The sequence below is a fragment of the Gymnogyps californianus genome, chromosome 15 (assembly GCF_018139145.2).
Source record: "Gymnogyps californianus isolate 813 chromosome 15, ASM1813914v2, whole genome shotgun sequence".
Classification (NCBI taxonomy): Eukaryota; Metazoa; Chordata; class Aves; order Accipitriformes; family Cathartidae; genus Gymnogyps; species Gymnogyps californianus.
The window spans coordinates 17,453,457-17,479,538 of record NC_059485.1 but is presented as its reverse complement, the minus strand read 5'-3'; the positions used below and the strand labels follow the sequence as shown (position 1 = coordinate 17,479,538).

The following is a 26,082-nucleotide window of genomic DNA, read 5'->3' as shown; positions in this document are numbered from 1 at the left end:
CCTTGTGGGCCTTTTTGTAATATTTTCTATTATCATTTGCCTTCATCTGAATGGGTTGAGACTTGTGATTTGTTTCTCTTCCTCAGCACAGCAACCACTCTTCTACCTTTTTTCCATTTGCTCTGAACTGCATTTGTCATAACTTTATCATACCGTCATTACAATACTGTTTCTCAGCATATTTTTGTCTAACAACCTGCCATATTCAAAAAAGAAAATCAACAAACCACCTTGTGCAGTCTTAGTGTCATGGTTCTCCTTTGCACCCGAATACTGTAGTATAGCATATGGCTATACTTCTCCAGCTTATTGATAGGGCTTTTTGCTCCCATTTTGTTTGCATGCGTAGAAATGTGTGAATTTATTCTGGTTTGGTTTGTGTATTATGAAGCTGCAGTCATTTCACAAACCACTTCTGGTGTTTAATGGAGTATTGGTTGAAAACAACTACCAAAGACTGCTTTCCAAAGAAAGCCGCTCCCGTTCTGTAACAGCAGTAATTTTCTGTGGGATGAAGACAAATGAACTCATTTTCAATGTGGTGAGTGAGGCTTCAGCCAGTGGGAATGTATGGTTGATTTTCAGTGCACTGTTTTACCTGGGTATATGCTTTATATCCTGACCCTCATGGGCAAGGTAAGTAGGAGCTCCCATGTTTCAATTAAGACCTTCTTTTCATAAAATATTTTCGATGCTGAAATTTTCTATTCTCATTCTACCTGTGAGTGCCCTTAACTGTTGTTGTGGGAGCATCCGATTAGCTACTTGACTGGGCAGTGTGGCAGCTTTTCTAATTCAGTTGTTTTCACCTTTTACAGGAAGCAGCAAACATGCTACGCCTTATGCAGAACAGGCTGAAGGAAGAGGAACAGCAGCTGCTTAAGAGTGGAAGTAAGTGGGATTTCTTCACCGCTTGTGTTAGCAGAGAAATTAAGTACTGGCTACTTCATGGATAAGTATCCATTTATAAACATGAAGCGGAGGGGACATGGGATAGATGACAGAGTCAACAGGCTATATTAGAAAAAGTGGAATGATAATAATTTTAAAAGGACAACAGTGAAATAGGGAACCTAACCTCTGTGAAATGCTCCTCTGCCTTGTAAATTTTACCTGCAGTGCTGAGGGATGAAAGCAGTCATCCAGTAAACACGCTGTGCAATTGCAGTGAGCAGATTTTTAGGCTTCATTTTACTATTATCAAAGCCTATATGGGCTCGCTGTGGACACAGCACTTGTCCCAGCACGATGGGATTGCTGATGAAAGGTTGATTTGCAAACAAACTTGGTTAGATGATTCTACTCAGCAAAATGCTTGCGTGTAGGTGAGTAGTCTCATTGGTTTGTGGGACTGCTTGACTGCCTCATATTACACGTGTGCTGGTGTGCCTTGCAAAACCGGAGCGTAATTTCTGTCCTCAGCAGTTAGCCTGCCACGTTGCATGGCATGGAGTTTGGTTATGTGTTTGGGCTAATTCTTTGTGATGTGTCTATCAGATCATAACTTTCACAGATGAAAAACTCTCAGCTTGAAATCCTCTTTAATATCACTAATCTTCAAAGTGGGATCCACGTTTGCCTGCTTGCATTTGCTTGATTGTAGTGTACCTGCAAAATGTGAATGCAATTAAAATTTGGTTTTTTCTTTTTTTCTAGACTTACTCTTAATCAATTAGAATTCTAGCTGAAGATCAGAAGGGAATAATAACCTCTTGAGATTTTGTAGAAAGCTAACAAACCAGATTTTGCTCCTTTTAAGCCAAGCGTCAGCAAGAACTTCCTCATTAATTACCCCTGTGAATATAATATTGCAATATGTGCATTTTTATATGGTAGTGGGAGAAAATAGAAGGAAAGTTAATTCTCAGGATCAGAGGGAGAGTTCATGAAAGCTGAAATTTAGTAAAGACATAAAAGTTGCGCTTCACAGTTTGTTTGCTGGCAGAGATTTTCAGAGCAAGCTCATGAAAGAGGAAAGTCACTCATTTCTGCCCATCTTTGATCTCATCTTCTTATGTCAATGCAGTAAAAAGTGAAGAAGTTTTAGCTGAAACATAGGATTTGTAATATAAATTACAAGAATGTGGAATTGTTTGAAGGATTTACTTGAGTGAAAGAGTCCAGGTTCTGCTATCTGACAGTTTCCAGGGTTAAATAAGTTCAAGAGGAAATAAACATCTATCATCAGTAATTAGCAGTGGGAAGTATAATGTGAAAATCTGCTTACCTGCTTTCTCCTTCTCTGTGGATTTTCACTTGGAAAACTGTCATTTTGCATCTCTGAAATAATACAAAGCTTGCCTTTTAGTGAGTGATTTAACTGCCACCTAACTAACACACCTAAGATTATGACTTTTAATGACCTAAAAATATTACTGTAATACATCTTTATTCAAGTACTTAATTGTCATAATTAGTATTTATTCCAGTGATGAGAGCACCAGGATCCTGGTTTTCAGTGCTGGCTCATTTATTGACTGTCCCATAACCTTGAAAAATCAAGTCATCTTTGTCAGCTCCAGCCTGCCTTTATCTGCACACAGTGTGGAAGTCTGCAGAGTTGCAGAGGTATAACTGAGACAATAAATTTGGCTCTCGGAGGCTGTTTCCCCAGTCACGAGCACGGAGCACGGCTTCATTACTGCATGCTGTAAGGTTAATTTATTGAATGTTGTAGAGCTCTCTGAGACCACGGTTTGCTAACATATAATGATCAGGTACCAGGCTGTGCTTTCCCCTTAGACCAGACCCTACTCTCCTCCTCTCATTATTAGTTAAATGACGCCCTTTATACAATTCAAAACCAAGAGATTTGCTTTGGTGAGAGAATGCAGAGGTTGGTGTCTTAAATGGCATAGTGCCCTATGAGGGATATGTTTACAGAACAGTTACGTTAATCCCAGGATCCTAGTCACAAGAAAAATACATTTTTTTTGCACAAGAGGAAACAAAGAAACAGCAGCAGAATCGGTGCAGCATCACTGAACAGCTTTGCCTGCCCCAAAGGTTAATAGTGAAATTCACACTAGAACTGGGAAGCATGATAAGGGATGGAGTTTCTGCCGTAGAGGATTCCCGAGAGCCCTACAACCTTGGCCTGGCAGTTAGCGATTTTATCAACGAGTACTGAGAGCATTGTGTGTATTGTGGGGAAATGGTGTAAAGTGCTACAGGCATGAGCACTTAAACCTTCTTTCACCTGTGTTTGGAGATTCTGCATGCTACATCCTCCTTCTAAGATAGGATGTGCCCTGTTAATGAGACAGACACAAGGAAGGTTAATGAAGGGTTTTCTTTACCATCTGAAGGACCTTTTCTAAAGTAGGTTTTGGGAGGAAAAATACTTGCTTATTCCACTTGCATTTTTAAGTAGTGCCCCCCCACAAAGCTAAGTGCTTTTATCCTGAGTTGTCTTCCATCTTCAGCTTGTCAAAAACCTCAGGACTTTGCTGCCTGAACCTTCAAACCAACAAATACATTGTGCCTGCTCGCAGGACTGTTAAAGTAGGACCTGCTCTGACTTGGTCTTGCCCGTGCAATGGGTTCTGGAGGTGAAGGGATTAGCTTCTTCCCCTTGCGGCTCCGCTCAGTGGAAGGTGGGCAGGCTGGCCTGATGTCTCCCAGTATCCTAAGACTCTCTGGCTGAATCTTCAGGGTCTGAGGTGGAGGAGTGAGCTTCGTTTGAACAGATTCATTGCTTTCCTACACAGGGGGGTGGCACGGGGCCAGTGCCTCCTGCAAGGAAAAGGAAAGGTTCTCTAACTCTTATTACACTTTGCCCCTGAGAGCTGCAAAACACTTAATGAGGCTCTTCTATAACAGCATAGGCTGGAATCTGGTGATAAATTTGTTACCATTAACTGATAAAAGTCAGCATCCATTCTGCCCCTGTAAGCACTCTTACCTCTGCGTACCTTTGTAATTGATGCAGTTCTCTTATTGTCTGGATCCTTTGACCTTATCCTGCTAATTTGGTAAGAAAGGTTGCAAATTAACAGTTCATTTCTCTGCAGCAGAAGTTGCAGGAGTTCTGGACAGCTCTGGGGCTGAACTAACACCAGAGAAACCTAAATCGTATTTATTGTAAAGAGCAGCTGTGGAATGTAGGTTGAATTGTGCCAGTCTGTGTTAAGAATATAGAAAGCCTGTGGTTATGTCATGGTACTTGCATAAAATTTGCAAGAATGTTTAGTGTAATTCAGAAACAGCCTGGTTCTTTTTTTCTTTTGCTAGCATACATTGCAAATCATCTTTTATTTCTGACAGAGCATCCCCATAAAACCACTGCACTAAAAAAAGAGAAAAGCTAACACTAAGTTGTATGAAAACCCATTCTTAAATTATGTAAAGATGTTGAACTCTAGATACAGCTCAGGCTTTGAGTATTATTTACGTGATGAAAATATATGCAATTAAGTATTTGCAGCAGTACAGGAATGTTTTTTGTGATGAGTGGTAAGTAAATTGCTGTTATTTTTGTAATCTTTATTTCATGTAAGATGCTCTTAGAGAAACCAATATACGATGTGGTGTTTTTCACACAGCATGCTGCCCTTGTGGCACATCCAAGGTTGGTGCAAAGTAACAAATGCCAATTGACTGAAACTCAGGGCTTGGTTTCCTTGTGGTTAATGGAACAGAGACTCTTAAAACATTATATTGCATCCTGCTCGGATGAGCACTGTGAAGGCTGTTGATAGAACTATTGTCAGGTGTAGATATGAGAAGAGTTGCTCTGATAATGGTTTGGTGTGAGAGGAGAGGGCTAAGAAGGTCACTGATCACAGCAGAAATTCAAGATGTTTTTTCAGGTTCATCCAAGGTTGAAAAAACATATTTGCTGAGCAAAAAAGTAACAAGTGGGAATGTTTCCAGACTGAAATACATTTTTTCAGACTAATCAGCTTATTACATTTACAAAAGATCTTTCTCACTTTTTTACACAATTTTTCACATGTGTTTTCTCACCTTCTTTCAAGATTTTTTTTGTCAATTTAAAAGCAGACTATATAAGCTATAGTTAAAAAAGTAAAATATTTTGTTTTGAAAATATAAAAATAAACCCTTTGAATTTTTCAGAATACTTCCTATATTTCTTTTGGGTGATGCTATGCTCAGGATTTTATTTCAGTTTGCAAAAGTATTTGCTGTAAAACTGCATTTTTCATTGACTGTACCACTTTCTGGTGTGCCGCTCCAGTCAGCCCACCCTGCATACTCTTGCTTGGTCTACAGAATGAATAAACATCCATGTTACACAGCATTTTGAAATTTGCACCACTTCAATATTGTTCAGCAATAGCAACAGGATTAACTGATGCTCCTGGAGAGCTTCAATTCTGCTCGATACACAACCAAAGCGTTTCCTTGGCCAGTTCTACTTGCCGAGCTCACTCTTTCTTTTCTGACAGCTAAGCAAAATGTGCTTAGCTCTATCGTCTTGCTCAATTAAACAGAGCAAATACATGATGTGCTTTGGATAGCAAATTGCATGATGCTGTTGCAGTTTGGTGCTGCACTGAATGTCTTGTACCCTTTCTACTCCAGAATTGATGCTTTAAAATCTGACAGCAGATAAACAAAAAGCCCCATTGCAACAATTGCGGCATTTGAAGTGCAGCAGTGAGTCGCTGGGTAATTCCCACAAGGGTGAGATGCCTGGATGATATTGCTAATGCTCAGCACTGTCACCAGCAGGATGCTCAGACCATCCATCTTCTTGTAACAGACACTTGGAACTTGTCCACAACAGTCTTGTGTTTTGCTTGTTAAATAATTGCAAATTCATGTTCTAATTTAATAGTACTTTGATGGATTCTTGGCTTTTAAGATCATTAGAAATAGTTATGGTCACCGAATATGACCTCTCTATAAAATGGGCCAAAGAATAACTTGGCTACTTATTCCTGTGCCAAGAATACGAATCCCAGTTTAAATGGAGCTTGTCATCGAGAGTTATTTTTAATTCTTTCAAGTGACAGAGACTTATTGCTTCCCTGGGCAGTGTTTAATCATCGTTACTGTTAAAAATGTGAGTTTGGATACTGTAGCAGTAGACCATTTTAAAATGACCAAGGTCAGAGGTAAGAAAGTGCACTTAGACCTACCTCTGCAACCTACTGGTTGGTGTTTGTTGGTATGTTATTGCCCAGTTTTAGTATACGCAGGTCTGAACATCCAAGCTTTCTGCTGAAATTAGTAGGAGCCACAAGTGTCTGGACCTTGATCAGTAGCTCTCAGTACCAGGATGAATTTTTCTTAGAGCTCAGACGAAGGATCTCAGTTTTGTGCTAAGGACAAAGGATGTTCCCTACTGAAATTTATATATCAAAGCATTTCTTTCTGTTCAAATTGCAGAGCTGCAAACATGTAAGTGTTCAGGCTGATATACAGCCTGATGCTCTTGAGTTTGGTGAGACGAGAGTATGGATTTGGTAGAACCGAGGCTTTCAAGTGGGCACTGAACTTCACTCTCCCTTCAGTCACATTAAAATCCCAATCCACCCCCTTTTTTTTCCTGTTCTAAAATTTCATGCTATTTATTAAATTGATTTTATTTTGGATCAAGTGGCTGTCAGTTGCCCACTTGATTTTTCTCACCAAATGATGTTTTTTCACCAAAATCAACATCCTGCTGAATCCAGTAATTGCTGTGGAGCCAGTGCCTGTGTTTTCAAAGCAGTGATTTTTATTATGAAATTGAGCATGCTAAACAACACTTATATCTAATTCTAAAGCATATCAATAAACGATGTCCTTTGTGCTCATTATCTTCACCACAGCACCTTCTTATTTTACAGTTGGATACATTTACTTGAATATTTATGCAAACTAACAAATCTGTAATGAAATCACTGGTAAGTTATTAAATCATGCTGTTTTTCCTTCAAGCATTGCAAATTACCAAAAATTAAATCATTTAAATATAGTATTATCGGTCCAGGTATCTGCTCTGGCTTTTTCTGGAAACAGTAGGTGTGCTTTGGAACAAATAACGCATCTTCTGAGAGCAGTGTTTTTCAGTTGTAACCAGGATGTACTTTTTGTGGCTGGACTGCTTTAAATGAAACTAATTTAGTTGACTGAAACCCACCTTTGCGAAATGGAAATGTTGAAATGTAAGGCAAGCGGAGTTTAAAATCCCAGTATATTCTCTCTCAGGTAGTCTGATATTTTGCCAGTATTCGCTGTGCAGTAAATCACAGCCACGGGGAAATGGGCCAAGCACAGTTTATAGAGTTGTTCTGTTGATTACCTTTTTGTAGTAAAAATACAGAAGCTTGTTAAAATACCAGCCCTAAGCTCCGGTAAGCTGCCAGCGTTGGCCTGAATTTGGGCACGTGGACTGCTGAATAACAGTTTGTTGTGAAAAGTCAAATAATCTTCATGTAAACCATGCAAATCTCATAAGCCAGCTCCATTAGAATGTGTTCTGTACTCCATGTACTAGTACGTGGGAATTTGTAGTAGTATGCTGTGTTATCTTTGTTGCTTTATGCTGATACTAAGAAAAATCTGTTTTCTCCGTAAAGAATGTGCCTTGTCTCCCCGGAATTGATGCACTGCAATTTGTTATGCAGTATTACACAGATGTGGTTGTGACTTCTCATAGGGCAACGAGTAGTTTCTTTCTGTATGTCATTAAATGAAACTTTCTGAATTGTCACCTTTTCATGAATACCAAAAATCTGTTGTTGAAAACTGGACACACTGGGCACATACAGTGAGGGATGGAACACTGTAGTGCTCTAGCTAGGATGGGTCACACACAGCATTGGACTAGTCTGCCGTTTAATCCTGCTAAGAAGCCTGTACTCAGCTTGTCTTTATCTTGTGTGTTTAAATAAATATTCAGCAATATGCTCTGCTTCTGTGTCCTTGGGATTTTGGCTCAGCACGATTCTGCTCAGCTGATGATAACTCGGATTGTATACTAGACAGAGCCGGGCTTGGTGATAGCAGCCATTGAGCTGGGTTAGAGCAATACACTTATTTTTTTTGTAAGTGAAAAAGGTGCTTGATGTCTTTCCGAGTGGTGGGCAGGAGGCTTGGAGGCAGAACTTTTACTGTTGCTGAGTTTGCATTTGCAGCTGCCGCTTTTCTGATCCTCTGGCGTGCTTCATGTTGGGGTATGTGCGTCAGAATTCTAGCTAGACTATTCAAAGAAAATCCAAACTCTTGCCATAGATCTGTAACAAGATTTGTTTCAAAGTCACAACTTAGTAGGAAAAACGATGCACTGTGCTTATATGCTGATAATTCACCTGAGGGATCTTCTATTAGTTTGTATTGAAGGGTAATCCAGGATTTTTGAAGGTGTAAATGAAAGGTAGGCGTACAGTTGCTACTGGCTTGGCTTGCCTGAGCATGCTTTGAAAGACCAGAGGTAGAGCTGGGGCACGAGGCACGCTTTTCTGGGGCTTGCCAGAGGTATTCTGTGGCATCCACACGTGGGCCGAACAGCAGAGAACTGCGACTTCATCACTGACAAGCGAGAGTTACAACATCTGAGTTAGTGGGGGAGAAGGATAAAAGAAATAGCGTGAGAAAGAGAGGACTGAGAATAGCAGAGAGCCTGAGAGAAAGAAGAGGGCTGGGTGAGGCAGGGAAAAAGCTGTGTTTAAACCATTTCCTTTCATAAAGCAGCAGCTTGGGGCCCTCCAGCCACTGATTCTCCACAGTAGGTATCACTTCTATTGCAAGGCACTTATTCACCGTGGGATCTTCCTGCAAGTCCCACTTTCCAACAGAAAGATACTGTGGGGAATTATATGATGAAATGAGGTTCCTTTTTGCAAGTTGAAATGGGTCAGAAATAGCTGGAGTGCCCAGGAGTGCGCTACAGGGAGCTGGAAGGGTTCACGTGGTTCAGGAGAGCATTAAGCCATCAGTGTGGGTAGTTAGGCAAGAGCGCTTCTATGTACAGCAGAAGGAAGATGGCAGATTCATTCCTGTTTATTCTTGTCTTCTTACCCCTGCTTTTTCCCAAGGGAAATATATTTTACATGTTACATCTGAGAGTCTGTTACCACAAAAGGTTTAAAAAAAAAAAAAAAGTTTCCAGAAAAGTGAAATGTAAAATTTAAGCCCAATGTTGTTACAGCCGTGCCCCCAACCAGAGCAGAATCGCATCGCTGTGCCTCTCTGCTCTAAGTCCTGTCCCCAAAGTGGTGGTAGCTGGGTTTGCCACTTTGGGTTGTCAGCGGAGAGCGCTGGCTCCATTAGTCCCCATCTCAGCTGGCAGCTCATGCTCAGGAGATCCCAGCGAGAAGCAGAAAGTGCTAATGGGGATGAAACAGAAGTGGTTTGGCAAAGTAATCATAAGGGCTCTCTGCGGCATCCTCAGCTCTGGCCAGTGGCTGCGTAACAGGAGGAGCGCAAATGACAATTGGAGGAATTGCTGCTCAAAAAAAAAAGAAAAAAGAAGGAAAAAAAAAAAACACAAAATAAGAATGAGGGCATTTTAGTAGTAGCAGTGAGAGCCATTGCAGATGAGAGTGTCTCATTCTTTAACATACAGAGCACGAACCTCAATCCTTTATTTAGGCTCCACGTGGCTCTTCCCAAGGAGTTTGCATGGGCAAGGGCTGAACAAAACCTTGCTTTCCTGAATACAGAAACAATATTCAGGTCACACAAGTGAGTGATTCCTTCACTTGCCAAAGAAGAAAGTGCACCACAAATAGAAATTGTAGCTAACGTTGCTGGAGCCTCGTAATCTTACCAGGGTATCAAATACATCCCTTGCCGTTGTATTTTGTCATTAACTTAATATTGCAATGAAAAAGATTATGGAAAAATGCCTAATATTTGTATATTGTCCAATAATTAAATATTGCAAAGATTAAAAATATTATTACTAATCATAATTAAAGTAGTTATTTCCATTTTCAGCTCAGACATGTGTGTCATTAAATGTACCTGGGAAAGAATTGCCTGTTTTCTCTAAGTAATTAACAGCTATTGTTGCTGCGCTGGGTGCTGACCTCACACGGGGTCCTTTTGGGTTTGTCATAGCACTGCTAATTCCATAAGCTCCTGCGGGCAGGCCACCACACAGCATCAGCTCTGAGCTGTAGGATCAGCTGGTGTAGAGGGGCTCATCTCTACACGAGTGAGAAGAGTTCGTAAGGTGATAGGAGCTGAGGATCTGGCTCATGGATTGAATGTTTGAGGAGGGAAGTAAATAATCACAAGTGGGCAGTCGCTGGAAAGCAGAGCTTGGTCTTAGTGAGCCAAGGAGCTTGCACAAGCAGGCTGGCCTGAGCAAGGAGAGAGAGGAAAAAGCTCATGGGACAGGAGACTTAAATGGAGCAGAGCCTGCTCCAAACTTTCCACACACTTCTGCGCCAACTTTCCACCCACTGTTTTAGTTCAGAATAGGCTCGGAGGAGAATCAGTTTGGTTGACCGTGCATGTGAACCTCAAGGTAGGACTCGTACAGCTGACATGGAGAAGAGTCTGCCCTTTTCTTTGCAGGCACTTTTAAGTATCTGAAGACTTTTGTCATGCTTTCAAACATCTGAAGGATAATTTAATCTAAGTCCTTTAGGTTTGTTCCAGTTTGGTGACTGGGGAACTAGGAGTAAGGGACTAAATAGGCTTTAGGTTGGATAGGAAGAAGAAAACACAGGCAGATTATGAAAATATTTGAAGCGGTTCCTGCATCTTGGGAAGCTTTCCTGTCTCTCCAGGCATCTTGCGTTTGGCTGTAACTGCTTTCATTTATCTGGGGATGTCTCACTGTGCTTTTTTAACCTATGATTAAATGAAAGGCAAAGAGTCTAAAGGGACAGGTTTTGATATTGCTTATGTCAGAGTAAAAGACTAGGAGATGTATTAATAAGCCCACACTTTCCAAATGCTCTTAAAAGATCTTTATCTTTAAATCAGTTGCTGAAATAGCACCTTCTGACTGTACATATGCTTCATAACCAGAGAGTGTATTTAGAACAGTGCCTTTATGGTACAATCTGAGGATTGTCCCACAGCAGTTGTTTAGATTGTATGCTTCTTTGGCACTTATGTGTAGAAGGATGCCTTCCTTAGGATGCAGATGTTGGCTGTTTCCCTGTGCCAACATTCCCCAGAGCCAATGCTCTGTCTGCGACTGCATTTTTAATTAGTCTTGGTCTTGAAGGTAGAGACTGCTAGCATCTCTTGCGTCCAACTGCTATTCTGAGTTGTGGGTTGGTTTGAGTGATTGTCGTGGTTTAACCCCAGCCAGCAACTCAGCACCACGCAGCCGCTCGCTCACTCCTCCCCCCTCCCAGTGGGATGGGGAGGAGAAGCGAAAAAAAGTAAAACTCCTGGGTTGAGATAAGAATGGTTTAATAACTAAAGTAAAATAAAATATAATACAATAATAATAAATGTAATAATAGTAATGAAAACGAATATAATGGAAAAAAAGGAAATAAAAGCCAAGAAAAGACAAGTGATGCACAATGCAATTGCTCACCACCCGCTGACCGATGCCTGAGCAGCGATCCACACCCTGCCCCGGCCAACTCCCCCCTGTTTATATACTGGGCATGACGTTCCATGGTATGGAATATCCCTTTGGTGAGTTCGGGTCAGCTGTCCTGGCTCTGCTCCGTCCCAGCTTCTTGCACACCTGCTTGCTGGCAGAGCACGGGAAGCTGAAAAGTCCTTAACTTAGGATAAGTGCTACTTAACACACTGATGTTTTAGTTGTTGCTATCAATGTTATTCTCACACTAAATCCAAAACACAGCACTGTACCAGCTACTAAGAAGAAAATTAACTCTATCCCAGCCGAAACCAGGACAGTGATATTTATCAACTGTTTTTGTTTTAACCAGATAATGATGATTCCGACATAGAGATTCAAGAGGATGAAGGATCTGATAGTGAAGTGGAAGACAGGCAGATCATGAAGCAGCGCACCGCCACGGAAACACTACTGCAAGGTATCTTAACCTTTCCTTCGTTGCCTTTATTCAGAAGGATATGCTGGAATTATCTGAGTAACCTTAAATGTAAGAAAACCTTGTTATCATTCAAGGATATTGGCACTGCTCAGTTCTCATGAGCTGTAAGAGGACAGTGTCTTGTGGAGAAAACATAGTGCTTTCAGGGGAGCAAATTAAGGATTATTTACTGAAAAAAATATCGCGTGAGAAGAATCCTTCCTTGGTATTGCCTTACAGATTCTTGAAATAGCTTTTTACAGAGCCTTAGAAAAGTAATACCATTTCTCATTGCAAAGCATTTATTTCCCATTAGCTGTTGACACTCATTCTAGTAGAGTCTTCTTCAAAAGGAGACCTTTAGCGAGTCCATAAAGCCACCCGCGCTGACACAGTCACGGGTGCAACACACCTGAGTTATTTCTTTCAGGGACGGACGTCTGACTTTTGCCACTGTTCATGTGGAGTGGAACTGCAGCTTCTGGCTGCTGATTCCACTAGAGCCCTGGTCAGAAGCAAGTCAGAGAAATTACCTTCTGAGGGTCTGTGTTTCACTTAGGTGGAAAAAGAAATGTTCTACTTAGTCTATAGTCAAGCAAAATTAAACCAGTAAATCAGGTTAGTTCTCCTTTGCGTTCTTGTTCGCAGTGAATGATTCTGACCATCAGCAAAAGCCTCTCTGGGATCTGGATGAAGTGGGTAATTTCATGTGCCACTACTTCTGCTGGAACCTGTTACTTAGATAAAGTGCAAATATGTGTTTTTTCTGAGTTGAATTCTGCTCTCCTCTCTCTGACTGAGACCAGAGCAAGAAGCTGAAGTTCTCAAGTCAATATAATTCAAGCATTTTTATCCTCAGTTCCTCTGTTTTTCATAAAACTTGAAAATTCTTGATAAGTGCTAGAAACGCTAATATTCACTAAGGATTTTTACATTGCTGTTTCTCAAGGAAGGGTTTGTACGCAGTTTTTAGAGCTTTGGAGATGACTGTGTGACTGTCTTGTGATGCCTCATCTCAGAGGACATTATAACCTAGTGATATGGGTACTGGCTGCATCCGGAGTCAGCTCTTAATACCAGTTTTAGGAGTGAAAAGCTTTATTATAAAAGTTGTAGATTTTGTTGCAAGTGGAATTTTTTTCTAGGAAGAGCTTTGTTATCATTAATTACACTTACTGGAGACTCAGCATTAGCTTGTCAGACTTAAAGCAAGCAGTTCAAATCCCTGAGATGTTTTCTCTGCTGTGCTGTTTAGATTGCTTTCTGTGCTTTTGTAGGTCTCTTCCTAGTGTTTCGTAAACTACTCCTGGCAGATAATTATCCTCTGACTTTTGCATACTCTGAGCATGCTGTTTGCTGACTACACAGTTACCATCCCAATCTTTACTCTCCTTATCTCTGTGTAAGTTGGAAGCCTCCCTTAGGTCTCTGTCCTCTTTTTGCCTCTCACCTGCTGTGAACTAGTGAACCAGCTCCAAGTATGTTAAATGGCTCCTGAGATGCCTTTCCTACAGGTCCTCCAGAAGGAGTAAGGTTGTATTCCCCCATTCTAACTCACACCACCAGTCGTACAGTGCTCCAGTGCAATCTCTGCTGGCAGAGATGGATACAAACATTGTTAGACTCTTAAGGGAAGGATTGTTGGCTCACTTTTCTGCTTTGCTGAGGTTACTCATCATCATCTTGGGCAAGTTGCCCAGTTGCTGTAGCTGTAGCCACGCTGTGAGACTAACAGCAGGCTCTCTGTCCATACCGCTGGCTTTGGTTCAAAAATGTCTACACTTTCTGTTTAGGAAAACTCAACCTTGGGATATCTCTGCTGCTGGTGTTAGAGTGAGCTCACTAAGTCCAGCCCATTCTTACCTGTCCAGAACATAGGAACAAAAGCTTGGACTGTATGAAGACACACCAGTCAGGCCAAAGCTTTCCTTCAGGAGCTCCAGCCTGATCCAGAGTGCACGCTTACGTGACAAGCAGTTCTAGCCTTGAGAACAGGCTCAGATCTGCACCTCTCCGTCTGTGTAAAGGGGTCCCTTTGGTCCAGGTCCCTCATCGATAGTGAGGTTATATGTTTGACTGCGTGACCCTCACCAACTGAAGTGCTGGAGACATGTCAAGACCCGAGATTAACGTCGGGTGCGTCAGCTTCTTTAGAAAATCAGGCCTGAACATTCACGGGCTATTTGTCATTAGGCAAGAATCTGTACATGTTCTTCAGCACAGGCACTTTGCATTTAAAATATACTTAATTATTAAGGCAGCATAACAAGAACATTATTTGTATTAATTACTGCTTTTTTTCCTTGACTCAATTCAAGATATTTCAATCACTTTCTTTTGAAGCTTTATGTCTTCTTACATGGTGGTGCTTCTGAGCCATGTTTGCTCTCAAACAAAGGAGAAATGGTCCGCTGTGGTCAGTTCCTGTGATTCGGTTTTACATCTCTAATTTCCAGGTTATTAGTGTTGTAAGATAAGACTTCCTCCCTCTGTCTGTAATAGGTGAGCAGGTATTCCAGTGTGTTTTGCCATTATAGAGGCAAGATTCTCAGGGAGAGATAATCTCTCTTATTAGGCCACTTGGGTATAATTGAGAAAAATCAACACACTTCCACCCTCAAGAGTCCTTTCATCAGGTTTGTCTAGATGCAGCAAAATTCAAACTAAATGCAGCTTTGACAATATTGCTCCTGGTTTTACTGTTTTAGCCAATTAAAAGACTTGAAGGTATAGGATTTAGTCTCCCATGGAGCAGAAAAGAGTGTTAGCTGGGGGAGACACGACAGGCTGCTAGCTCCTGTGGTACAGAGAGAAAATCGAACCCTTATTCCCCACGTACAAAGAGGAATAGGCAGTAGCAGGTTAAGGAGGAACCTGTAATGCGCTATGGAGCTTGTATCTCCTTTGAGTTCAATGGTTCTGATTCAACAGTACTGCAAACCCAGTTTTAGGAAGCCAGGAAGGTTTCTGTACCAGGAGGGAGCAGGCATGGGGGTGAGAAGAAATGGCTGGGAGGATAGTCGCCAAACTGATAGGTGCTGGCTTACGGGGTTTGTGAAACTACAACCTCTTTTTTTATCACAATATCACAGTTGCAGGCAAGTCTCCTCCTTGATGGGGCTTATTATAATAAATCCATGCGTCACTAATCATTTGCTTTTGTAAGTAAGAGAATACATTGATTTATCATCTGTAACTTTTAATTTGAATATGGTCACTGTGAATAAAAATTCACATCCACTTTTATTCTGTCTGGCAATAGAGAAGTGAGGTTGTTACACAAACAAAATAGATGCATGGACTTCCCTGAGGTCAAACTGTGAGTTAGTGATGGTGTTTGGAATAAGGCACTGTTTTGTCACAGAACCAAAGAAAAAGAAATTCTTGCCATGTTGAAGGTCTTAACCGCCTGCAGTGTAGAGAAACCTCTTGCCTGAAACAGGCCATAAACCAGTAGTTTGCAGCAGGATGGTTGTTCATGTGCAGATGGGGTGGACATCAGGGTGAAGAATGCAAAACCTTGTCCTAGGAACGTAGAAGCTGCCATGCCAGGTCAGGCAGGAGGTCTGTCTAGCCTGGTCTTCTGTCTCCAGCACTGGCTGAAAGAAGATGCCTGGGGAAGAGTGTAGGAACTTCCCTGAGGTTCCCTCCTGCTCTCAAACTGTTTCAACCCTCATCAGGATTTCCTGAGCTGAATGTGGTTTCCACGAATTCAGTCTAACCCTCAGTAGATGGTTTGGGTTTTTTTTTTCCCTAAGAACCTTTCCAGTTCCCCCTTGAACTAAAGTGGATTTTTTTCATCCACATTATCAAAAGTGGCAGATTTTGAAGCGATGTGGTGTTTACATGTGCAGATCCATCCTTCCAGTCTCATTCCGACCAGAGTTCTGAAATGCATTTTGGAATCATGAGCAAATTCAGGATCTCTCCTCTTCCCAGCAATAGCACTGGCTGATTGGGTAGGCCACGGCAGCCTGGCACAGACTGTGCTTGGAGCAAGGTAGGCAGTGGAAATGCTACTGAATGAAGCAGAAATCATCCGTGCTTGCAGAACTGTGGGACTGTGCCTGTCTATAGTAAATCACCCTCTATTCCACACTGCCAGGATCTTTCAGCTCCTGTAAACCAATTATCCAAATGCTTTAGCTCTTATGTTTCCTTCTGTAACGTTGATGTTAAGGGGCATTTTTATTCTTTTCAGACCACAGAGACCATTTCACTACCCAGAGAGTAACAACTTCAGCCCCATTTGGTCTTTATTGCGAGAAGACAGCTTTATAAAACGCTGAATGTTTTTCAGCAAACAATCAGTCCAAAGTCAAACAGTGAGAGAGCAGCTCTCTTGGAGCCTCTTACCTTTGCAGAACTGACCCAGAGGATCAATGTGGTAATGATGTGCTGGCAGCCAGGTTAGCAAGTGTACTTGCTACCAAATGGATAAAATCTTTGCCTGTGAAAACCTGCACTGTTTAATATAGCAAGAACAAACACGTCTCTGGATGCAGCACATGAGAATAAAGGGGTTTTATTAAGAAAGCCAAAGTGTACCTCTTTGGAAGAAGTGGAACCACGTATGCGAAATCAAACCGGAGATGAGTTGAGGGGCAGACAGAGAGCGTGGTCCCGTGTCTCAGTGGACAGGGGCTGGCTTGCCAGCGCCAGCTATTCCCATGCTGTAGCCAGGCCTGCGGGGATCCCCAGTCCTGTACAGATGTGTCTCACAGAGGCAGCGCATGCGGAGCAGCACATATCCAAAGCACGCTGATGATGCTGTTGTGGCAGACACTTGGTGTTTTGAGATGATGATGTTTAGCCTCCCTGTCTTGGTTTTCTTCTTAAACTTGAGCTTGTGCTTATTAAGTAGGAGCTGGCTAGCAGACATTGGGAAAGGGCCAAAGGTACCCTGTATGCTGGGGGAAGGCTGCAGAGGCTGAATTAGCCCTTGTTTTTTCAATCCTGTAGGGAGAACGGGAGCTTTGACGTAGTAGCAAGAAATCTTCTCAGGTGAGCCTACACAATCCTGTTTCCAAATCCCTCCATGCAGCATGCAAGCTGAAAAGTAGGAAAATCCTGTTCTCGGTGGAAATGGTCAGACTCCGCTTGTGGAAATTCTCTCTCCAGCTTGTGGCCATGTTCAGATTTCTGCTACTGAATTTCCAGAATGTTTTCCTTCCCTCTAACCTCCCCAGGTGTGTAGAAACCACAGGTTTGCCATCAATATGCAGGGGAGTGGAGGGATTCAATTAGGAATGTGCAACAGCTGCCTGCTCCTTGTTGGATGTCTTGTTCACATTGAGTGCCTGTGGCTGTCACCTGCCTAATTTTTAAAAACACATGTTAAATAACTAGTCTATTTCTTCCCTTCTCTCTGGTTCCTGAAGGAAATTAAGTCTCTGAGTCCAAGACCGAGAAATGTATGCAAGTGCATTTATCTTTACAAATACAAGATGGTAACAAATCTGCACGTTTTCTCAAAACGTTGCATTCTTCTTTGTTGTGGAAATGAGTCTTGATAAGAAAAACATGCTGAAGCGCACTGCAGTTGTCTAGGCATCATTCAAATGCTGTGTGATCCCATCCCTGATCTCTCAGCTTCATCCGTAGGGACAGCTGCCTCTTACTGGCACGCAGCTTAGTGCAGGATGTGGTCTCCCTCTACTGTTGCCAAGTCATCCCCCCTAATCAGTCTGTTCAGAAACCCTTAAGAAACTGTGATCAGGGTCTCGCCGCTGCTGCAGTCAGAGTATCTGGAGCTTGTGGTTTTGGGGGGAAAAAAAAACACCCAGAAAATGTCGTGTTCAGATTCATGCCACGCTTGATAACTGAAGTGCCACTAGGGAGGATTTGCCAAGGGTGTTGCACATGCAAACTTCAGCCGCAGACTCAAGAAGCTGTCAGTGTCCTCCTGATGTCCCAGCAGTTCCAGCACGGCAAGGCCTGAGTCTCAAAAATACCAGGAATCTGCAGTTCACATACTCAGCGGGGCTTGCAGGTGCTCTGCATCTCGTGCTTTCGGAGGCCAAAATAGATTTTGATGTCTGCACAGAAGGGAGACCTATAGACCTGATGTGGCGTCAAGTGGGCAGAGGTGAGTCAGATATGAACAGCAGCCTTGACACAGGCTCTGCTGGGCACTGAACTCTTCTTACCTTTCCTTTCCGTGTGGGGTTTGATTATTGTTTGTAACCCCAGAGCTCCTCTGAAAATCCCCGTCTGATTTCTTGGCAGTTAACAAGAAGTACAGAGCAACAGAAACAAAAATCTCTTCTAACCTGGCCAGGCTGCTCTCTTCCTGATGGTTCTTCGTGAACCCTGGTGTTTGCAGGCATCTTGTTGCATGTGTTTGCCTTGATTCAAAGTCTGTGAAAGTGAGGAGATGAGTGGGTCTGGATTTCCCACGTACCGTGGTGATGGCAGAGGGAGAAGGCTGAGGCATAAAGAATGGTCTGGCAGGAAAATATTTGGCTGTGCATTAGCAGGATTCAAGTTCTCCAGCTGTTTGATAATTTACGAAGTCAAGGGGGAAAATTTCACAAATGCACCGGCTCTCAGAGCACCTCAGAGGACTCTACCAAACCGGCATTGCTCTCCTTGAACTTCTAAAAATAAATTCCTTCCTTGTGAACTTCACCAAGTGCAATTTTACTCTGTTTTGTACGCATGGCATACAGCGGGTTCTTGTGACTGCGCTCCTGGAGTGAATATACTTTTCTAGTAAAGCAAATCAAGTCCTAATTGTAAACCTTATAAAAGCATTTTGGAGTGTCAGATTAGTCTCTTCTTCCTTGCCTCTTCAGGTCAAGCAGGAGGGGAAAAAAACCAGTCAACACTGTAAGTGTTTAAGCCACTGGGTCTGACTGCCAGTACTCGGAGGAAACTAACCTGGGGAGAGGGAGAAAGCTGATACAGCTGCTCTTCTCATTTTCATGTATTTCTGTGTGGATCTCTGCAGAATCCCATCCCCCAGATAAGAGTCTGCAAAGTCTTTAGTTTCCTGATACAGCAGCTGCTGGACGATATTACCAGGCTCATGTAGCTGGGGAAAGGGGGGCAACCAAGTGTGTTTGGAAACACCAAAAACGGGCTGCAGTTTGGAATTCACAGAAATGAATTTGTCTTAACTTGAAATAGAGCTTTCTCCCACCATCTCAGCATCTGCTCCCAACAGGGCTGTCTTTGCCTGTATGTTTTGTGGCAGCAAAGTCAAGCGCTCCCTGGGAGGGAGGAGGTGTTTCTGTACGCTTTCAGCCTGTATTGTGGCCATTGCGACACTGGACCTCGTGGAGAAGGAGGAGAGGTTGTAGGTCTGAAATGGTGGGATTGAAACAGGTCGGTCACTTCCGAGCAAGTTTCCTTTTCATGGAGGGTGTAAGAAATAAATAGAAGTATATTCATCCTGGGCAGGAGCTGTAGTGTGCTTAATTAATCATTGTACTTTGGCAATGCCTAGAAAAAGCTGCTGAGATCAGGGCCTTGTGCTAAGGGCTACACTCGCTTTTAAGAACGCAGTGCCCAAAGGCATGCAGATCAAAGATCAGGCAAAAGATTTATCCCCATTTTCTGTGTGTGGAGGTGATGCGGAGGGAAGGGAGGTGTCTTACCTGAGCTCACGCTGTGAATTTGCATGAAGAGCTGGAGACTGAATGCAGATCTCCAAACTGGGAGCAAAATGTTTCAGCTGCAAATCTACCTTTCCCTCATGGTAGGTTGGCCTAACCTCTCAGATTAAGTGTCGCTTCTTGCTGTCAGGCACAGGGTTAACATATACCCACTGCTGGGTAAGAAGATGTAAATCATTCTAGTCCTGTGGATCCATTGTAGGCAGCTGTACGGGTTAGTACAATGGCAAGCATCACACGCAGAGGAGAAATGGCAAATGCTCACAGGCTTAAAATCATGGATGCATGTTTGCTTCTGATCTTTGATGGCTCAGTGGCTATAAACCGTGGCGATGCACGGAGATTAGATTTGAATCCAAAGGTGCAGTGAATTACAGTCTGTTCATTACTAGCATTTTGCCTAATTATCACTTTGTACAGCCTGTCCCGGCTGAATTCACATTATCTGTAAGTAAACATAACAGGCTCTCACCCGCTTGGAAACTGCATGAGCTTCTGTGGCCAGAGCAGTGCAGCACTAATGCTGCAGCAAGCTGAGCCCAGCTAAATTGAACCCAGGAAATTTCAAGTGACGAACACCTCCGTACCTGCCAGCTCTCCCTGTCCTGTGCAGATGACTCCTCTGTTTCCTGCCTCCCCCCCAGCACACACAGAAATGCACCGCGGCCATCTGTCACTCCTCTTGCTCCCACACATGGAAACTTGGGGGTTTACGATCTGAAAGCTAAAATAACGCTCCCGCCTTTGTCACGGAAGCTCTTCTACCAATGTGGAAAATCTGCTTTCTCTCCTGTTTAGTCTACAGCATAGCGCACAACCTGAAGCTCCAGCCCCTCTGCATCCTGGGGTGTCTCCTGTGAGCGTCCCAAGGTTGTGCTACGGGACCTAATCCTGCTGATCCCACAGTCACTAGTTGAAAGAGGTGCTGCTCGTTTAAACGACGTAGGGATCAAAGTCTGGGCAGTACCTGATTCTCGTCTTCCTCCAAATGTAAGCAGTTAGATGCCCATAAGATGTCCTTACTGTTTCCACTGATGGAAGAGCAGCATCCAGCATCCTGCAAACATTCTCTTAGCATTCTCTAAGCTCTTCGCTTGGCATTTTTGAACTGTCCTATTTCATCAGCTCTCCTTATGTGATATCTTGATTCTCTTTTATATTCAGGATCTCTCTCAGCTTTGTCTTACCGGTAAATTTTAGGAGCTCCCTGCTGCTTTCTCCTTTTGAGGTAATAATTCCCCATGTAACACTTTATGCTGAGCCTTCTACTTAGCAAAATTGCAGTTAAACTCTTGGAGCCATCTGTAGGCTGGGCAAAAATGTGGTTCCATTGTCGTCTAATGATGTCAGTTGTAATCATCTCCAAATTTACATAGTTTAGTCTAGCAATTTTGCTCTAAATTAGAGCAGAAGTCTCTAAAGCTTGGAGAGAGATCTTCCATCCAGGAATGTTCTTATAATTCCATCTCCACTGCCTGTGTTATCAGCAACCTGATGGATAGAGGACACTGCTTTTTATTTAAAGACGTAAGATCCTTTAAATTATCTGCCTTGACGCAACAAGGGTTTTTTGGTGACTTCTGGATGAGTTAGCCAGCTTTTTGCTACAACTAACACAAATCAATCTGCAAAGGGGACGAAAGGGACCTGTCGTCTTTTGTACTTCGGGAGGTACAAAAGAGGTTTGACGGGATATATTTTAAAGTTGCTTTGTTTTCATGCTAAAAAAAATAAAATAGATTTTGTCTAGATTGGAAAAATCCATATTTGGCATGGAAAAACCTAGTGATGACAGGAGATAAACAGATGGTGAAATGTGATGGTCACAGCAGGACTGTTAAATAGGCATCCGGGTGGCACTGAGTGACTTCTGGTGGCTGCAGAAAGCAGGGCTGAGTCACCCGGTCAGCCCACACGCAGAATTTCCCCAGTCACAACTCTGCTATACCCATTCCCAACACCTTCCGGCCTCCCTTCCTAGCAAAGGAGACCATGCTAGCATCTTCCCCGTTTCGTATGGCCTCTACATAGCCAAAAGTAACAAAGCACGGCGCAAGTGTGTTCTCCCTTTTCAGTGAACTCCCTACAGCCCTGAGCTCTCCACCTCCCTCTTCAGACTTACGCATCCAACTCTCAACAAGAAATTCTTGAGGTTTGCCTTGGCACTGCCTAGGATTCCTGTGAGATGTCAGTCCCTACTGGAATATCAGAAAGGATCTGAGCATAGTGAGCTCTCTAAAGGACAGAAGGCTTACCACATGGAAAAGATGGGCTTTTGTTCTCTGTGTACCAAAGCAGAAGAAGGAATATGCCAATTCACAGAATTGTTTAGGTTGGAAGGGACCTCTCGAGATCATCTAGTCCAACCCCTCTGCTCAAACAGGAGGTTTGAGCAGGTTTTCCAGGACCACATCCAGCCGGGTTTTGAATATCTCCATGGATGGAGACTCCACAACTTCTCTTGGCAACCTTGTTCCAGTGTTTGACCACCCTCACGGTAAAAAAAAGTGGTTTCTTGTGTTCAGATAGAATCTCCTGTTTCTTAATGTGTCTGTTGCCTCTTGTCCTGTCAGAACTGTCATACCGGCATGAGGTAGCTCTGGAAATACTATCCTGACTGGAATTACTGTCAGCCTTACCCTCTTCTACCTTCTCCTGAGCTCTGAGGCTTAAGAAGTGGGGTGACTTTACATGCATTGGGATCTCATCCTCTCACTGCCATTGACTAGTCCTCTAAAATGTAAAAGCTTAACTTTATCTTTAATTCTCCTTCAGTGTTAACCATGAGCCAGGCTTTATGGTGATTCTCTTTGCTCTTGCAGGAAGAGCTGGCGCACGGATCGTGGGAACAATGCAAGGTGGAGACACGGAGGAAGATGTAAGTAACCATCCCATGTCCCTGTAGAGCTTCTCTGACAGTGCTTTAGAATGACAGCCCACTCCGCAAGATAAACACCTTTTTACCTGCTGAATCTTCATGCCCCAGGCCTGCTTTTCCTCTCCGTTCCTCCAGCTGACTGCTCTCTCATCTGCGTAGACACGTATTTTCCTATTTTTCTTTTGCTCTTGGAGTCTCTGTGCACTGCCCTGTGCTTTAGCCTCAGCCTGTAGTGTATAACTAGCAGCACACAGGCTGCAGGAGTGCTGTTTTATTAAGCTGTTGGGGCAGATTGCTGGGAATCAGATCAGTGCAGCGTAGCAGGAGTTAGATACGTGGATCTAAATCCCCTACATTGCTCTAAAAACGCACTCCTTGGAGCCCTCTCAGTGGTCTGTACTAACAGCATCAGTCCTTCAGTCTTCCAGATGATGGGACAGGGATGAGAGCAGAACTGTGAGCTGTGCTCCTTGGGATCCCTGCCTTGCCGATAAAGCTGTCCCATGGCTACCGGCTTTGCATCTGGTTACGGTTGACCTGGTGAGCGGACAGTGGCTAAACAGGTATACACAGGTTTGTACAGCAGGCACTTATTCTGACTGCTGTGCTCAGCCTTTGGCATATGTGGGCAATCTTTCTATGCCTCTGGGCACTCGTAAGTGGCTACATCTTTACTAGGAAGCTGAAGCCAGCTGCTGGGATGTGGTTTGCATCCATACAGTAAGCTCTCCCCACCACCCCAAAAAGGTGCTGGCATCCAGGCTGCCAACCAGGAGCAGTGGGGCTCTCCTGTTCCCTAGGTGATGCTGGAATATTTGTTTTGGAGAGTGCTAGTTGGCACGGGCCAAAACTCCGCTAGGAGATAGTACAAACACTTAAAAACTACGACGACTGTGAATTTGTGTTTGAACCTGTGTTGTCTGTCAATTTTCTAGTGTAGATGTAGCCTTTCTGTCTCGCTGTCCAGCAGACACCCCACCCAGTGCTGCCTGTCTGGATGAGGAGGGCATACTAGGTGTTCAGACATCTTCTCTGCGCCCAGCCAGAAGCCCTGTGCTGCTGGGGGATTTTCCGTCTCTCTCAGTACCGCCCTGCCTTTCGCTGCCTTCGTGGTATAGAAATTAAGCCTCTCTGAACCAAAGAATTTGTTTTTGCAGAAATCCCTTCACAAAAGCCCATTACAGACACCAGACCCTGGGGGGAGCAGGAAAGCGCTGGCTTGGATCAGGAAGCAGAGGTTCATGGAGCTAGCATGACTCCAGGCTCCCCAGGAGAAAGTTTAAAATGGGAGGGAATCAGATGGGGGAATCCACCTCTACAGGACATAAGAATAGTAGGCAACTCCCGATGTTCGCCACCCCATACAAAAGCCATTTGCCATGGCTGGCTGACACTGCTAGGTTAGCCGTGCAAAGCTCCGGGCAGACTCTTTCTCCTGCAGGCAGGGCCAAAAGAGAGAAGATACCGCTGCTATTAAGTGTTCGTTGCAGAGACCTGGAGGCACTATAGTGATAAGGGAGTTAAGTCTCTCGCTGGAGAGGGACGAGCTGCCCTTCTTTCTGCCCATCCTCACCTTTGCTCTGGAAAGGAACTTACAGACCATGCTCTGCTGTTTGCTTCAGCCAGATTGGATGTGGTTAAGGCTGTTTGTTGCTTTCTGGGGAATGATTTATGCCGTTGGCATTCAGAAACTTTTCTGGGTAGGGTCAGGTGAAGATGTTGTGACCTTAGTGACGGTGCTGCCTGATTGTCCTTGACCATGTTCTTGCCAGCTTTGGATAGTCATTCTCTGCAATTTCTCCTTCCTTTGGACTTTCCTGTTCACAGCTTTCTCCCACGTCTCCCAGTTGGCACAGCCCTAGCACATCCAGGTGTGGAAAGCCAAGGCCTTCAGCCTCTTGTTCTCAGCTGCAGCTCCTTTGGTTGTCTCATGGCTCTGCCCTCTTAATACAGCATCTCAGCAGGCACCAGGGCTGAGAGGCTTGCTTAGGGACCTTTGCAGGCATCTGTGTGTCTGAGATCAGGGAAGGAAACTAGTGAGGCTGGTTTGAACCCTCCAAAGAGTTAATCAGGTTATGGAGTTGAGAAGAGAGCAGGCTTCAGCCTGCCCAAGAGCCAGCAGCTGTATGCCCAGCCTCTGGCACTTGCTGGTGCGGCACGTGATGCCTGAGCTGTACCTGGCTTTGCTGCCTTCTGCCCTGCTCCCATTCTGGTTACCTTCTGTTTTCTTTTATGTTCTACTTTTTTTTTTTTTTTCCTGCTCTGCCTCTCCTGTTCTTTCCACTCTCGTTCTCCAAGGGGAGATCTGCCCCAGCACGGCCCGGCACGCGCAAGATCATCACCAAGGCACAGGTGGGTTTCTCTCCTGCAGTTCATTTTCTTCCACTACACCTTGATTCTTTGGTCTTGCAATAGGTATCACTTTGAAGTTAAACACCCTGCGAGGTTTTTAATACCCCAGATTCAGCAGAAGTCAGGGAATTCATTTTTGTCAGCCCCGTGAAGTGGGGAAGGAGGTTTGCAATAAATTGAATGGAGTGGCCACCGCCTAGCGAAGTGGGGAGCTGCTGGTGAAAGCCATGTGGGCCGTTAGCTTGCAGAGGCAGCTGAGCTCTGGCTTTTCAGTATTTTGGAAGGCCAGCAGCCCGAGCTGGCACAAAACCTCTTGCAGAATCTGCTGCTGCTCCCCGGAGCACGTCCAAATCTGGATCCATAACCAGTGCAGACAAAGAGCCTTCCTCATAGCCCCGAGGTGTGATTGCGCAGAGGGCAGGGGAGGAAGCGACTTAACGCCAGCCAGCAGTGCCGTCCTTTACTTTTGAGCTGGCAAAGATGCCCTGCCATCTAAGAACTGACCTGGTCATGAATTCTGTTTGCTTTCCTGCAGGAGGACTCGGGGGATAGTGAGATTGACCTGGATGAAGATGAGGAGGAGGATGATATGGAAGATGACAGCATGGAAATCTCCCCAAGCAAATCCAGTCACCGAGCAAGGAAGCCAGAGCCACTAGAGGAAAGTGATAATGACTTCTGACCCTTTAGTAGCCGGACCAGGAGGCATCTTGAAATATAAACTTTGGAGAGCGTGCAGGCCAGGAGCTGATACCCTGCCATCTGAAAAGTGCTTGTCAGCATGAATTCAGGAGTCAGTAAATAATGTTCATTAAACTTGAAAATTAAAGTTGGATTGCCAGTCTTATGACTCTCAAAGCACGAGCGGTTTATCCGTAATGAGAATCACTGTAATGTGGAGTGCAGTTATTTCCATAATTGCATTAGAACTGGCCCTCATGCACTGCAGTGCCAAAAGTCGCACTCCAGTGAGCATCGTGTGCTTGATTTCCCTGCATTTTATTATGTCCAAACAGATTTTTTTTGGCTTAATAAAACCGGATGAAAAGCTGCTCTGGGAACACACTTAAATTGATTTTAAATCTGGCTTAAATCTATTTATCCTAAACATAGCCTTTACTTAATCAAGGCCTTGGCTCCCCAAAGAGCAGCACCAGTTGCACTTAGGGAGTGGGAAACTAGTGAAGGGGTCCTCAAATACCTGCACCCTCAGTGCAGCATCTCTTAGTATTTCAGCTGCGTCAGTGGGAATTGATCTCAAACTTCAGTGGGCTGTGCTTGAGTGTTCCGAGAGCAGCCG

At 43.8% G+C, this 26,082-nt stretch overlaps 1 protein-coding gene across 3 annotated transcripts in view; it reads left to right on the top strand.

Annotated features, from left to right (window-relative positions):
- Positions 1-25,710, top strand: part of CLUAP1 (clusterin associated protein 1) — a 77,095-nt gene extending 51,385 nt beyond the window's left edge. For 2 of the 3 annotated variants that reach the window (XM_050906045.1, XM_050906044.1), the window contains exons 9-12: positions 819-891; positions 11,826-11,933; positions 22,375-22,430; positions 25,318-25,710. In XM_050906045.1, coding sequence (XP_050762002.1) covers positions 819-891; positions 11,826-11,933; positions 22,375-22,430; positions 25,318-25,464 — 384 coding nt within the window. In that variant the 3' untranslated portion in view covers positions 25,465-25,710. Of the gene's footprint in view, positions 1-818; positions 892-11,825; positions 11,934-22,374; positions 22,431-24,728; positions 24,783-25,317 lie in introns of all 3 variants that reach the window. The other variant, XM_050906043.1, reaches the window with a different exon arrangement.
- Positions 25,711-26,082: the final 372 nt, after the last annotated feature.